The sequence below is a fragment of the Magallana gigas genome, chromosome 6, assembly GCF_963853765.1.
Source record: "Magallana gigas chromosome 6, xbMagGiga1.1, whole genome shotgun sequence".
Taxonomy (NCBI): Eukaryota; Metazoa; Mollusca; class Bivalvia; order Ostreida; family Ostreidae; genus Magallana; species Magallana gigas.
The window spans coordinates 32,715,562-32,732,241 of NC_088858.1; the positions used below are offsets into that span (position 1 = coordinate 32,715,562).

General features: G+C 34.4%; 1 protein-coding gene and 1 long non-coding RNA gene across 2 annotated transcripts; one reads left to right on the plus strand and one right to left on the minus strand.

Moving 5' to 3' along the window:
* Positions 1-2,185: 2,185 nt before the first annotated feature.
* LOC136276573 (uncharacterized) lies at positions 2,186-16,217 on the minus strand. The gene is made up of 3 exons (XR_010715087.1): positions 16,090-16,217; positions 6,645-6,738; positions 2,186-3,071 (listed from the first exon to the last, which is right to left on the minus strand). It is a non-coding gene; the product is annotated as an uncharacterized lncRNA (long non-coding RNA).
* On the plus strand, positions 7,110-12,188 carry LOC105336221 (hybrid signal transduction histidine kinase L-like). Its single transcript, XM_066086978.1, has 5 exons — positions 7,110-7,116; positions 7,757-8,212; positions 10,223-10,270; positions 10,779-10,849; positions 11,940-12,188. The coding sequence occupies exons 1-5, from the start codon at positions 7,110-7,112 to the stop codon at positions 12,027-12,029; spliced, it is 672 nt and encodes a 223-aa protein (XP_065943050.1). The 3' UTR covers positions 12,030-12,188.
* Positions 16,218-16,680: the final 463 nt, after the last annotated feature.

A 16,680-nucleotide genomic window follows, 5' to 3' on the forward strand; every position in this document is an offset into this window, starting at 1 on the left:
AACGAGACGGGTATGGTAAAACATCGCTTTAAATAAAGGTCAAAATGATCAGACAAATTACAAATAAACATGTGTACGTTTTGTTCGCTAATATTTCTTAAGTTTGCTTTCTTTACAATCGATGCATAGCATGCGGGTTGAATAAACCCAATTATTCGGGGGACGAAACCAAACGGTTTCCTTTTCTAAACATTCCCGTGATGCATTTTGATTTGTTTTTTCGTTTGCCCAAAAAGAAATTATTTTTATTTACTTTGAATATTTCTAACTTTTAAAGGAGACTGATTCTGCTGGTGTAAATAGGAGAAAGTCCCTAACTTTCTTAGATAAATGGTTTGTAAAGAAAAACTGTAATAACAAAAAAATCGGACCAAGCAGCTTTAAGATCTTGTAAATGAAAGGTGCCTACATGTAGATTAATGAAATTCAAAAATATAAATTCTTTCAATGATACTTGATAAACAAAAGCTTTGTTTGAAATAGTGTGTTGTAGCTTATACTTTTGGTAAGCACAAAAACTAATGTTTTTAATTGTAATTTTCTTTAAAATATGAAGGAAATAAGTAACAAACCTCAGATTTTTGTCCATATTTCACTTAGAAAATATATCTAGAATGTCCAAAGTCGCTCCGAAAATGGCATTAAACAAGCTTTTGACCCCCTCTTCAAAATGGTGTCAAATTGAACATAGCCTTATAGCCTACCCCGAGTCTTGAGATGGAATAAACACATCATCACAAAATGACTGACCTCAGATTGAAACGAAATTTCGTTTTATTTCAAAGGATATTATCGGTGGTAATATAAATTAAACTTCCTCCATAGCCGAATGGATAAAATTTCGGGCTTGTGATCCGTACATCATGCCCGAGTTAAATCCCGCATGGACTTTTGTTTTTACTTACTGAATTGAATTTTTTTTTAGATATTCAATATATTCTTAAGATATTCTTTACCCCCAAATTGCAATATTTTTGCTTATATGCCATATGTACAGTTTATCTATATAGCTTTCATATTACAAATTTTTAACTGTTAATTTGAGTGACTTTATCCAGGTGTGTTGTTCCACTTTAATTTAGAACCATTTTAACAAGAGCTTGGACACTGGGTAGTCGGTGTCAAACAGCAATGTGACGTAGGTCTGTCAATTTCATCGAAGGCCACTCAGCCATTGCTCTTTGAAACCCACAGGATTTGTCTGGCTTTTGAGCAAAAACTACGCAATTGATGTAGATTTCACTTGAAACCAGCGTTATTTTTAAGTTGTTTTGACGCCACAAATAAATAGTTACATCCTACTGAAAGTCCAAGGCCAGGTTAAAATGGTTCTAATGGCCGTGCAGACTTTAGATTGTAGTACGAGGTCGACCTGTTTAAATATCGGTAGACGTTAGAAGCAATCTATCTTAAATATCATGCGATATTGTTTATTCCAAGTTAATCACACATGTAATGTCACTCAGCGGTCATGAATAACGTTTCCAAACAAGAGTAACATTAACGATAGGTCAGCAAATGGCATGTACGCGTCGTTCCTTCAGGGGGGGGGGGGGGCAAGTTCTTGCTTGTCAAAATGTTTTGGATGAGTCTGCCCCCCCTTCCCACTTTCAAAAACAATGCTACGTGCCTGTCATTTACAGAAATATAGAAAAGATCAGACATTCATAATTAAGGAAAATACCATAATTTAATTTTTTTTTTTTGGGGGGGGGGGGGGTATTGTCATTTGGAGTTTTGATTGGAGACACGCCATTTTAGGTCAGTAAGTTTGTTTTGTGGGTCAGTAACCGGTGGAAGTATAAACAAGCTTTTGACCCCCTCTTCAAAATGGTGTCGAATTGAACATAAGTATCGGGGTTACTTTTCCCTTTTATAGCCTACCCTGAGTCTTGAGATGGAATAAACACATCATCCAAAAATGTCTGACCTCAGATCGAAACGAAATTTCGTTTTATTTTTAAATATCGGTAGGCGTTAGAAGTAATCTACCTTAAATATCATGTGATATTGTTTATTCTAAGTTGATCAGACATGTAACTTCACTCAGCAGTCAGGAATCACGTTTCTAAACACGAGTAACATGAACTATATGTCAGCAAATGGCATGTACGCATCGTTCATTCTTCACAAATACCTAAATTGATATAAAATATATCTTTAATATTGCATGGACCTGGTCTCCTCAAAATTACAAAAACAATAACAATTAAATGACGTTTGGCGTGCTTGTCATGACCCTTTATTAAATTTATAGTGCAATATGTAACTGACAAATATATGTGCCGATTAAAATTATTTGGCAGTATAAAAATATGATAGACAGCATTAGAAATACCCTCGGGATCCAAGGAGCCTGGAAACAACAGAGTATACCCCCCCCCCCCCCGGAGACGGCATTTTATGCAAAATTATGCCAAATGATTTAGATATTAGTTGCCTGAAATTGCTACAGATGCGCACGAGAGAAAATGAATATGTATAACATGACAAGCACAACCAATTCACAATCAATTTTTTCACTACTCAGATAATATATTTTCAATACACCCTTGATTGTACCAATAAACACATTATTGCATAAATCAGTCAAATGAACCCCCATCTAAGCGGTTTAAATTTTCTTGATTTGCAGATACCACCCAATTTCTTCAAAATAAAACTTGCAATTGAACTGTTAATTCTACGTCTACATTTTTCCGCTTCCAAATTAGCTACCACATTAGACCAATGTCTACGTTGCAGTACATGTATATGAAACCAATAATCGTGGAGTTTGGTAATCGCTCTTTTAATCTCCGCCAGAACAGCTTCATCATCATTTGAGTTCCCTTTAGAGTGTTGTGTTGTTGACCAATGTTGTTTCCTCCCAATGAATAATAATGATATCTTGGTCTCTATAATACCAATTAATAAAAAATCTAACGCAGGTCTTAAATGCTCCCACACCATTCCGCGAATTCCATGCCACAAAATATTTGCTGAACGTAGTCCCAAGTCCGATTGACTGGATTTGACTGCAAAGTCGTGTACCCATTGTACAATAGACGATCCTATAATCCAAATGGCCACTGAAGAATTAAATGAACAAAACATAAAATATTTCACAGAACCGTTCTGGATATTGATGTTGGATTTCCCCCCTCTGACAATCCTCCTAAATACAAATGAGTTGCTTCCCTAATGCGAAATGAATGAGTCTTGTAATTTGAAGTTTGAATGTCTTGAAATTTTAAGGCTTTATACAGCATGCTAGAAAATTGATACTGAGTCATAGGCTTTGAGTTGAGATGAGCAAAATATACTTCCTTGTTCATCTGACTTGACATTATTAAAAACTGCTTCAACAAATTGAATAACACCACTCTCTCTGAGGTATATGGCAACATAACTGAGTATATGGGCAAGGGGGGAGGCCAGGTTTGTTGAAACGCACACTTGACTCTGAAATTGTAAAAACTTTGCAGACCTTGTTTGTATACTTTGCAAGTATTTTCAGATATACTGGCTTGCAAAAGTTTGTTTTAATTATAGTTTCTGCATTATCAAAATTGCGTTGATACCATACTGGGAAACTGATCTGCCGAGGGGCTAGCTGTCTGAACCTGGACCACTGAAATCGAGAAATCGTACCATCAACATTTTATAAATAGTGCCTGTTTGGGAGGGTAACAGTTGAAATTGACACTCCGAGAACACCATTTTCGTGTCGGTTGACAATGGTTTTCGTGGGGTGTCAATTTCAACTGTTTTCCTCCCAAACAGGCACTATTTATTTTATTATACTGAATGCCTTAATATCAAAGAAAAGTTTACTGCTTTTATATAAAAAATGACATGAATTTAACGGCAAACCGTACGCGCATACTGTAATTTACGCGCATGTAACAATTCATTGTGTTACCCGTTGCCAAGTGTGTTGCTAACGCTGAGGGTAATAGAATGGATTATCAACTGCGTCTAAACCAATCAGATTTCAGTATCTAACATGAAAGTATAATAATATCTTTTATACCCTTGATATGTTGTGCCTTAATCTGGATATTAAACTGAAGTGTTTTAAAGACTAAAAAAACGAAGTAACACCATTACCCTTTTATTTTATTTTTTATTTTTTTATTGATATTTTGAGCCAATGCTAAGTTGTCTATGTGAAGCATGAGTTTAAGGTTTTTAAGCTCAGATGACCAAGTGCAAATCCCCAATACTAAAGGGATAATCTCCAATAGTGTTTTATCCTTAATTATGTCGGAAGACCAGAATGTGGGCCAGGATAAACAAGACCATTGTTTACCAAAAACTACTTCACAAACATATGCTCCAGAACTATCAGTAAAAAGTTTCAGAAATTCATTATCCTGCCATTGAAGTGAAGAATATGAGGTAGTTTCAATGAAATATTTAGCAAAAATTGAACCCACATTTGTAGGTCTATTTTATTTCATTTGTTATTCTACTAAAATGCTATGATTTTTGGACACCTCCATAGCCCCAATATAAAATACAAGAGAAAGCCCTTTCCGCTGACATTGCCTTGACAACAAATGCTAATGCTCCTACTATAGAGACTGTAACTGCTTGAGTGTAACTTTTTTACATTCCAAAACATTGTGTATTTTTGACAGTAATTCCCTTATTTTATCCTCCGGAATAAAAATTACTTGAGACCATGTGTCAATACCCAAACTCAAAAAACAAATACGTGTACTTGGACCTTGAAGGGCTTCAGTTTTTTCCACTGCTTATTGCACTCCCAGTTCTTGGCATAATTGTTAAAAGGAATGCATTAATACCATTGTTGACATTCAACCGTGGACTTACTTCCGACAAATAAAAAAATTATCCAAATAGTGAACTATACTCTGAATATTCGATCTATGCTGCACTTCCCCATGAAGAAAAGTTGAAAACTTTTCAAATAATGAGCAAGAAACTGAACAGCCCATAGGCAAACATTTATCTTTGTAGTATGAATTTAAAATTTTAAAACCTAATAAACAATTTTTTAAAAGTCTTTAGGACATATAGGTCCAAAAACCTACATGCATTCGAAATGTCCATTTTTGCCATCAACGCCCCTTAACCTTTGGCAGAAATGGCTTGTAATGCGTCATCAAAAGTTGAATAATTTACGGAACAAAGCTCTGAATCTATATAATCATTAATACTTTCCCCTGCAGGATAAGATAATTGGTGATAATGCGCCAACGTCCTTGTTTCTTAGGAAGAATACCAATTGGGTTACAACGTAAATAGGAAATAGGGGGTAAGGGAACGGACCTAACACCCTCCCTAGCTGAATTTCTTTGTCGACTTTGGTTTGAATTTCATTAACAAATTGATCAGTAGAAATTAAGCATGATTTTATATTCTATCCGTTTTCTATCTCCCTTGCAGTTTAATTCAAAACCAAATCTAAACCCGTTAGACAAACACTTAGCATTAACAACATCTGGGTAATTTTGTAATAACTGATCTAAACAAGGTAGATTGATTGGTGATCTGCCCAGGACCCATAGTTGACGCTGAAGGTGATGAACATGTAAACTAACTTTTTTGCCCCTGCTGGAACTGGTTTTGGCCGTTTCTGGATTAGCCGTTATGCCTTGTCCGTAATCTGCCACGTGCTGGTGAATTTGCTGTTCCTGACTGCTTGAGGATGGCGGTTCAATCACGATAGGAACACTGGCTATGGCTGGAGCGGGGTTCATAATCGGCATCGGGCATGTGGCTGGTACAGCTTCACTCCCTCTGATGGCCGCCCGAGTTCTGATGTGGTCACCACATTTATGGTCGTACAGGCCGCAGCGATAGATCCTGGCACCCTAGGATGAGCGTACGGACTCTTCGCCTTGGATTTTCTTGAAGCCTCAAACATTTCGTTCAATTCTTTCCCCGATGAAAACGATAGACGGCGATTTTTGTATCGGAGCAGAGATTTGCGATGTTTCTTGCAGCGGTTGATGAAGAAAAAGGAAGAGTTAGTAGCGACTGCTCACCAATTAACACAATGTTTTAGAATGTTCTGAATTTAAACTGGGGGACCCTCTACGGGCTTATTAAATTTTGACCGACTACTATATTCAGAGTTATTCCCCTTTTCTCATAGTTCTTTGCGCAGAATAACCTGGTTTAATGAGATATACATTATTAATATTCCTAAGAAAGGTTAGTCTCTTTGTAAAAGTAAAGCATTTTTTTGCGATGTTGTTTTAAGGCATTTTAAATGCCTGTTCTTAAGACATAGACACTGTTGTTGTGATTCTAAGGAAAAAACCCAAATATTAAGTCATTTAATTATTAATTTACCTTGCACGATATATGTGTATCATAAGCAGTCATTCAAAACGTATTCTCGTCTGTTACGTGACATAATTTATATCATTGTAAAATAAATGATCTAAATATTTATCTTCTCTATGAGAAGTATATAGAGAGAGAGAACTATGAGAGAGAGAGAGAGAGAGAGAGAGAGAGAGAGAGAGAGAGAGAGAATAATTTCTATATCAAAATGGCTCTAATCTGATAAAAAAAATTCCCATCTTCATATACTTGGTCCCAAATCATTATAACACAGTTACACTGCTAGCTTCTCTTTGCTTCAGAAAAAAATTCTTTTCATTAATTTAAAACTAACTTCCTACCGTCTCCCGGAAGCTCTTTTTTATTTTGATTAAAAATTGGTCCATTGGCTTTGATGAGGAAGTCTCCAGATTAAACGTTTTACTTTTATATGAGCTGAAAGTAAAAAAAAAAGCTGAAATCACAAACTCAAAACAAACAAAACACAAAAATTATATAAACTAGAAACCCACAAAACTAATTCAATCAGCGTTACAACTAAAACTATAAAAGAACTAGCTTTTATTACAACGATTCGAAAGGTGTTGGCCATGCGGAGAGTGTTATTTCAACAATAAAATGCTTTCTTTAGTGATTTATTCGAGATATGAAGGTGGCGATATTGCAGAAAAAAATACATAATTCGCGGAAGCGGGTATGTATTTTTTTCTGCAATGGATGTTACCTTCATAACCCGCATGAATCATCAAAGAAAGCATTTTATTGTTTATATTAACATTTTTCTTTAGTTAATCAATAAATTGATTATGAAAAGTAAGTAAAATTCACTAAATTACTGTTAAAGAACGTAAGTACGCGTTAGCTAAAAGAAAAATCGCCAAATCGCCTCCTGTGAGACTGAGAATCTGACATCATCATGATTATTTCGTGCAGTCCGTGATTTTTCTTAGGTCGCGGTAGGTTTTGACCAATTGATAAACAGGTCGTGTCAAATTCAGTCCTGTCACAAATTGAGACCGTCTCAAATTTCGGTCTCAGATCTGAGCTACATGTAGCCAAGTTTTATGGCCCCGGGGCCTGGGCTTTCCTGTCACCTCGGGGCAAATATTCTGGTATGTCGCCCTCGAAGCCATGTAATAAATGTATAATATAAGTTTAGCTTGTCAGACATATACGTGAAAGAATCCCTTCTCTCGAACAAAAGTACGGGCTGACTTCATATGCCCTCTATATTGCCTGTGCAACTCTTTTATATGGTTCTTTTACGAAAACAACTGGTCATGTGACAGGATTTCTTCAGTCAGAACTGAAATAAAAGTAAGAAAAATCCACACTCCAATGTTCTTTGCTGCATTTGTGATCCAAAATGAGGTAATTTTATCTATCTATCTATCTATCTATCTATCTATCTATCTATCTATCTATCTATCTATCTAATCATCTTCTTTGTTAGTTATATGCATATGGAAAGCGAAAGCAGCGATAGTGGGGGAGCAGCGCCACCAGCACGCGGTGGTAGAGGAGCAGCAGCAGCGCCACCAGCACGCGGTGGTAGAGGAGCAGCAGCAGCACCACCAGCACGCGGTGGTAGAGGAGCAGCAGCAGCACCACCACCACGCGGTGGTAGAGGAGCAGCAGCAGCACCACCACCACGCGGTGGTAGAGGAGCAGCAGCAGCACCACCACCACGCGGTGGTAGAGGAGCAGCAGCAGCACCACCACCACGCGGTGGTAGAGGAGCAGCACCACCACGCGGTGGTAGAGGAGCAGCAGCACCACCACCACGCGGTGGTAGAGGAGCAGCACCACCACGCGGTGGTAGAGGAGCAGCAGCACCACCACTACGCGGAAGAGGAGCAGCACCTGCGCCACACTCTCCATCTAGTTCAGGATCTGATATATCTTATGCGTAAATTGATGCATTTGTCATATTTTGGTTCATTCCAGGGTTAATGCATGAAGAGAATTATAGAGATTATAGAAATTATATGGCTTCAACATCTAACCTTTTTTCTTTTCAAGATTCCACACATCTTTGCAAGCCATGATTATGAAGCTCTTTAATAGACAGTTTTATCTTAGGACACATCATAGTCTTTTTTATTCAAGTTTAGTACCATGATTTGACGAGAATATTTTTCTCGAGATGACAAGGTAATTATCTGTTATCGCGACTGTTATTGCTTTGACCGATGCTGCCATGCACGAAAGTTTTGTTAACGTTAGTTTCTATAAATGCATTTTTTAAATATTTTTTTAATTTCATCATTTATTTGAATATTTATCCATTCCTTTGTCTTTTTAAAATAATGTTATGATAAGTATTTTCAGTTGCAATTGATAGGTATAGGATTACAAACTCAACACCCAAATCTATAAATAAAGCATTATTTTCATTGTTGAAAAGCTATCGAAATATCAGAATTCTATATCGTCAGCTGCAGGTTGTAAGAGCTATTACAAAAAAATTATGTAAAGTTATCTTGACTTGACAAGATAAAATTCCTATTTCCTCGACATAACCAGAAAATTATGCTGATTTGCTTAGAAAGCTATCGTGACTTGACAGTATATCGATATGTTTGAATTAATTCAATGTTAGATGTGAATTCTTATATAGAATGACTGGAAATTTTAAAATCATTAATGAATCCAATATTCTATCTTCTACATTTTGCACCATATATGTTCATATATAAAAAATTAATTTCTCTTCATTTTTCCAATTCTGTGTAATTAACTAATCATTGTCAAAAAATCTTACCAATTCAGAAGTTCTATTTTTACAGTACCTTTATTAAGAAATTCCCATTTCGCCTTACCACGTTTTTACCTTTTTTTTAACGTGTATTTCACAGTTAAGGCGAAATGGGAACACACCTCTATGTAGATCAAACGTTATATGGAAACCGAAATCCACACCATGTCATAGTTACTTCAAATAATCTTTTTCAATTGTCTGTCTGACTTGACTTAAATTGACTTAGTTTGACAATTGTTCGTGTCGTTGGCCATTTTCATAGCTATCAGTGTGTGTGTCCTTTTTCTTGGTACCGGGGATAAATAAACACAGAGAATAAGTATATACATAAACCAGAATGTAATAGAAAATTAAGTAATACTAAAAATATCATAGATAGATGTCAATAAGGATTATCATATCTTATTGTATGAGAAAATTATGTTATTTAAATTTGAGAAATGTACATTTTATGATGAATGGGGGGACTAGAAGTTGTTGAGTTGCAAATTGATGAACACATGATAAATATTTAGGCATGTTGATTTTTATATAATCAGCGGTGTCCAGGTTTACCTGCATAAGCAAAACCTGCTTGGAATCAGTATATAGTTTTGAAACATCAGCTTCTATTGAGGAACCGAACGTTTCCACTTACGGTTTAGACGGTTCCTCTTTCCTTGGTTTAAATATCCCCCTTACTCTCCCATCTCCACCCCTGGAGTTAATTGAGTTCGATTTATTACCTTATAAATACTTATGGGACTATTTGAAAGAATTTCGATGCTATGTTAGGTGATCACATGGCTCACTCATTTTTTAAAATGGTTGATGAAATTAAAGATATTGTTTTTTAGAACCCATATTACTGAAGGTTATAAAAATGTAAGGGTGATATGAAATCAACACAGATACTAAAATGAATACTAAGTAATCGTAAATGGTGGATCAAATACCACATAAGTAACAGAGTTAATGGAAAATGCTTCTTCAAGTATGTTTGCGATAGACATTCACAATACAATTTTTAATATCTACATAGTTTTGGTATAGACGTTTAGTGGATCGAAAACATAAGGTTTGCAAAGATGCTCTAAGCAGGGTATTTCTATACAAGAATGCAATCGATCAATATTAATTTTATCAAAAATGCAAATAATTTGTTTTATTTGAAAACAGGCAGCAGGGAGGAGGTTTTGATCCCGGATATGACGCAGGATATAGCAGGTAAATCCTTTATCTGAATATTATATTTTATTATGAGTAGACCTATTTCTCGCATTATCACCGGCATGAGATCGGTTTGTCCAGTGTGATACAATAGTATCACTGTGTATTACTACGCTGCTGTAAAATGTTGAACTGAACTAATTTTCAAATAGTTGTTTTGTTTATTTGACTACAATTTATCATATTTTCATTGAAAAAAAAATGTCGTATATTCTCCACTCTCACTGTTTCTAGTACACGAAAGTAAACATTTACACGTGAAAAGAGAAAATTGTCAGACATCGTTCTTTTTTATGTAAAATAATGCGAGAAAAATAATAATTCATTACATACTCGTATTGGGTAGTAAAATTCCACCTCGGAGCCAAGATTCACGGTCTAGGACTCGGCATAGCCTCGTCCTAGACGGTAAATCCTGTCCCGTCGGTGAAATTTCCCTATCCCACCCTCGTAATAATGAATGATTCTATTAATGATATATTACATAATCTGTATTGCTCTACAGTTCTTCGAGCACCAGATAAAAGCCGGGAAACAGAGCATTGTCCATATCATAACGACGGCCTCCTACAACAGGTAGTGCGACACTCATAAGTAGTTCATTATTATTCTATATTTTTCGACTTTAAATTGAAAATAAATATAGCTATTTTAAGTTAAGGTGGGTCCCAACTGAAGTTAAGCCAATATTGATAATTTTGTATTCTACGTTGAAAATATGTAATAATGATACATGTAATTGGAGATCCACAAATTATTATTATATGAACCTTGATCTGATGTTATATTGCATTAGTAGCCGAGAAATGTGTAGTTGACTGAATGCCTGATATGTTACTTTACAAGTATTTGTTTATACACTATTACACATATACGTTTACTGTTAATACAATATTTACGATAAAAATCTAATTTTTTAACAGAACTATCTCATAAAAATTAATAACTCTTCTGTTTTTAAGGGATTTTACTTGGATATAAATAATTTCGAAAGATAAATTTATTAATGACATTTTTTTTCAAGAGAATTTGATTGTGTGATTTGGGGGTAGACATTCTTGAAGAAGTAGATAGAAAAGAAAAATGGAATAATAACAATATTTATTACTTAGTGTTATTTTAAATATTTTAGGAGGCTTATCAAATGCAGCAGATGTAATATTCTGAAGAAAACAGTTAACCATAAAATTAAAATCAAAAAAAATATATCAAGAAATGTCCAAGTTTAAATTAATTTCGATTTATTGTTCGGTTTTCTTTCGATACAAAGTGTCTTTCTCAGCAATTAATGAATATGAAAATGAAAATAATGACAACTTAATACGTATAATTATACGCCTCTCACATAAAACGTATCTAAAATAGATTGTTCCGTTAACTTATGTGGCAAAAAATAAAAAAAATATTTTGGAGATTCTTGCAATCTGTTTAGTCATGGTTTTGGTTTTTTTTAGTTTGTTTTGTTTTTTGTGTGTTCTTGACATGTTTTTTTATTTTAATTACAAGATTCTAAGAATCAAAATATAAAAAACCCATGAAACTTTACCCTTGTGAACAGTAGTGACACACCTTAACAACTCATTTTGTTTTTAATGCGCTTAACGCTAGCAGTACGTACATTGTTTACACACAGTTGAAGATTTTCGTTTGTTGTTTTTTTTTTCAGAAAAGCACAGAACAAATGCCAAACGTTTCTGATGTTCCGCATCGTATTACTTTTTATTCTGTTTACAATATATTTGTTGTAAAAATATAATATGTTCATAAATATTTTCCTAATATTCAAAATGTGGATCTGTTTTATTCACCTTTAATTGAATAATACTCTGTTGCCTTCTTCAAGGCATTAAAAATTAAAGGTTGATTCAAAATTTAAAATTATGAATGACGTTTACTCAGAATGCGTAAAAATCCCAATGATGTTAATGAAATAAAACTCATCTATTGTATGGTATAGTTATAGAGTAGTGTTATTTTTTGCTTTAAAAAATAAATGAACTATTCTTTTGAGTTAGTGGCCATTATTTTTCTTAATGATTGAAAAAAAAACTTCATAATTTTACACTATGATTGAGATTTTCTTTTTGCGAAAATGTTATTAATAAAACACACTTTCAAAAATGAAATACAGTTAAGAAAAGGCAGCCTAGCTTAATGGAAATTTTAAAAATAGGTTTCGAGGGACAGTTTTTAAAATATTTCAGTCTAAATTTCCTTTATAATTTTTTAAACTCCGCTTTTTTTACAACCCCCCCCCCCCCCCCAAAAAAAAAAAACCCAACAGAACTAAACAATGATGAAACTAAAACATTGATAGTCTTAAACTACTTACCGGTACATTTACCTTATTTTGCCGGTTTAAAAATCATTAGAGGTCAATATTAAATTTTAGGTATATGCCGTCTAAAAATGCTCTGAACATTTTTCATTCTTTTTTCAAACATTTAATCCATTTATTTGATACCACCAGCAACATTTTTGCAAAATTATGTTTAATAACAGACCAAAACAACTTTTTATATTACGTGCCTGCTGGAATTTTTATAGTTTTAAATCCGAATATTCTCTGTTTTGCAACAAATCTATTTTGTTTAACCTTAATTCCATAAAATTACAAAGATATCAAATGATATTTCAATATCATTCCGTGTAAGGCAAAAGTATATACATCTTTTAAAAAAAGAAACCAGATCTGCGTAACGGTATACCCTATTGAGCTTTATTTCTGTGCGGTAGTACGGCGCCATAGTGGCTACGATTGTTGGACTAGCTGTCCGCTGAGGGAGGAAAAGGACAGCCTTTTATGCTAATGATACAGACTGACGTCATACTCATAATCAGAAAGAGCAAGCTTATCAAGATGGACAAAGGAGCTTCGGCACGAGTGAATTATTGTTGGTCGGATATGTGTCGGATACAGATAAGAGAGAGAGCATGTTTTCTATCTGCCAGACAAAGGTTGTAGGATGTTTCTACATTTCCTTTGACGCACAAGATGTGTCGAGGTACCGTCCAAATCTGTATAAATAGCCGTCTTTCGAATCGCTCGGTGGACCGTGTGTCCAACGATCGTAATAGTACATGTACAAACGATTGTACTCTACTTTTGTCCCATGCTTACCCTGTAATACGTACTACACGGAATCATGGGACAAATTCACACTAGTCACTCTGTTTATGCAAAGCTTCAAGCAGAGAGTCTGGTATAGAGACACAAGAACATTTGTCACTCAAAACAAGGTTAACCAAAATATTGCTATAAAAAATGCGTTTGACCGTCACCGAATCGTACCGATTCAAGTCCATATCTTACTTGTACCTGTTTAAACCGCATTTTGACGATGATACGTGTAGTAATGACCGTACAGGATACCGGTAGGGGAAATTACCGACCTTATTTTGTTGGCGAAAAGGTGATTGTTTAACACATTTCTGAGCCACCGTTTTCCGATTATGAATTTTGCTGGCATTAGTGTTGCGTTAGCGTTATATATTTTTTGAATTTTTGCTTATTGCATGGCATTAGTGGACTTTAATTTGTCATTTTTTTTAGTTCGATGCTAGAAAATAAGTGATGACATTGATCACGCCTTATGACAATCTTTTGTTAAGTTACAGTTATTGAGTTTTTATGTGTCAGCGTTAAAAAAAAAAACAGTTGAACGTTTTTATCCTATGTTCTTTTTAATTCAGATAGTTTTTCAAAAGAGCTCTAGTGGGGTTTTTTTTTTTAGCGAACCCCCCCCCCCCACCCCAATCTGATTAATATACAAATGACAGTTTAGGGGCTAGAATTTCGTATAAATTATTAATTCAGCAGGGCTAAATATCCGCAGATAAACCGTAGGCTTGCGTAACTATAATAAGTTTTAGTTTAAAATTTGTATTTCATTAACCAAAGCTACAATACACTCTGTCCGAGATGTTTTATTCAGAATGTTTTGCTAAACAATAAAATGATATTTAAAAATTCCTCAGGATTAAAATGATATTTTTTCATAAAACCTCCAAAGATTGTAGTTTAAAACGCCCCTTAATGTTTAGTCGAAGAATGCAGCTTTAAAATAAAAATGTAAGGCCTAAGTAGATTTTTCTTTGCAAGCGATGTAACATAACCGATATGATTATGTTTTAAAACAGAACAAATTTTTTTGTGAAATAGGACGTTTTCGAATGGATAAAAGATGGAAGGTTTTACAATTATAAGTTTCAGTATGAAAACTGCTCTTGTTTTTGTCAATCCTTGATCCGGCTAAAAAGAGAATACATTTCGAGGTAGAAACTTAACATTTTCTCTCTCGATCTTACTTGCAACTCAATTGTACTAAACTTACAGCAGAAAGTTACGGAAACAAGAATCATAGACAAAGTATAGTATTCATAAAATTATGTTTCTTTATACATGTATATCATTAAAATTATTCGTTGAATTAATTCACTTTTTGGTACTAATTTTGACTACGTGTTTGCATTGTTTTGTAGGGTTTTAAGTAAAAACTTGTCTAGGTACAACTTAGGGATTTTTTTGTCGGATGCAAAGAATGTAGGGTGTTCCTTTAGTTCAATATTTTTAATGCGCAAAACTTGTCATTGCAACATCTAAATCTGTATAAAAACTCTATAAAACGAGGCACAAGAGCGTTTGTTACATCAAAAAGAAGTTAACCAAAATATTAGTAATAAAAGAAAAAGAAAAGCATTTTACTTTGTTCAACAGGTCCGCCGTTTCAAATTTACATAATGGCCGCTACAAAATGTCTTGTTGAATCGCAACTAGGCGTTAAGCTCATTGACCGTACGGGAATTGACAATAAAACCTTTTAATTATTTTTTTGTTACAATTTTAAGCCGCCACTCTGTTTAATTGTCACACAACACGACGTTCTGCTATTAGAACTTTACAAGAGCACTTAATTTTAACATACCGCTGCACTTATGAGATTCACACGAAGCATCTTCGTTTTTTTTTATTACGTAGCGTTGCTGCGAGCGTAAACAAGCATGGCGTTTTGTGATAGGTTATGTTATTATATGATGTTTGATTTATAAAGCACCATGACACTTTCCGTAAAGTTTCACTAGCGCGATGGCGTGTTGTGCGAAGTTCCGTTAGCGCGACAGAGTGTTTGATGACAGGACCTGTTTTCTTAACGGGTTGTTTGGCTTTTGCAATGTCCTCATCTGGACATCTTAGAAAAAGAAAGTTTACGAGTGAAATGGTGTTTTGTTTAGTACTCCATACTTCTACGGTATTGAATATTGCTATTTAAATAGCTCGTATCAGTGCTGCTTCATTTTGCTTCAAATTTTGATACTTTCTTTTATTTTTCATTTATTCATTTAATTTTTTTTTTTGGTATATGGTATGTGATATTTTAAGTTTATTTTCTTAGTTAGATACTAATAATTACATATATTGTAGTGATTATACTTAAGTTATATCTTCCGAAACACATTGTAGTCGTCTTTGTTTACAGCCATTTATTTATAATTAGTCTTCCGCGAAACATAATGGACAATCAAAAATCCCACCCAGCCATTTATTTTAACGTACATGTATATTGTTTGTTCTTTACAATAGCGTTGGTTTGGTTATTTTTCTTGTTGTCAGAGAACTTTCAGCTAGAAATGCGACCCTTAGGGGAATGACAAACTGCATGAAAGTTCGGTGTTAAAACGTTCGTTAGCATTAGTGAATCTTAGTTTATAAAATATTCATAGATCAGCCTTAGATCCTTATTGCCACCAGTTTTCATTTGTTAGCGTTAAAATAAGTATTAGTTTAAGATTTTATCTCATTAAGTTACTATACTCACTATCCGTTTGATGCTGTTTAATAGTTCAAACGAGGTGTTTCCAGATTGTTCGACTGGGAAAAATATGCCATGGGATACCATTATAATTCTACGTAAGAAATTTGCATTCGTTCTTGTCAATTTTTCCTGAAAAAAGAGATGACAAAGAATTATTGGACTTTTCCCCTTGGTATCGATGTCAGTTGTTTAGCACTCGCATGTAAGTAGAGTTTTGTTTATAATCGTCAAAAAGTGACGGAAAAGAGAATCTTAATAAGTAGTAGTCATATTAGTTATATTTCTTTAATATCTTTGCTGTTCATTTAGTTAGTTTTTTATGCTACTGAATTTGGTGTTTCCTAAGTTGTTAGGATTTTTAACTTTATTGTTGAAATAAAACCCTGTTGTAGTACAACAGCGTTTCGCCTTTTCTATGACCGGTCTAAAATGTTAAATCGCACTTTGACGCTCAGCGCAGTGGCTGTTTAGGAATGGGAAAATTAAGCCATGCAATTTTTAAATTTATTTTTAACTTCCACCCTGTCTCGCTGTCACACAACACGACATAATGCTTTTATTTATTAACAGCAACGCAACGGCGTGTTGTGGGAT

Excerpts from the sequence above, each read along its gene's own strand:
- LOC105336221 (XM_066086978.1), top strand. Across the intron at positions 8,213-10,222 it reads GGATCTGATATATCTTATGC|GCAGCAGGGAGGAGGTTTTG; the intron begins GTAAATTGATGC and ends ATTTGAAAACAG. Across the intron at positions 10,850-11,939 it reads ACGACGGCCTCCTACAACAG|AAAAGCACAGAACAAATGCC; the intron begins GTAGTGCGACAC and ends TTTTTTTTTCAG.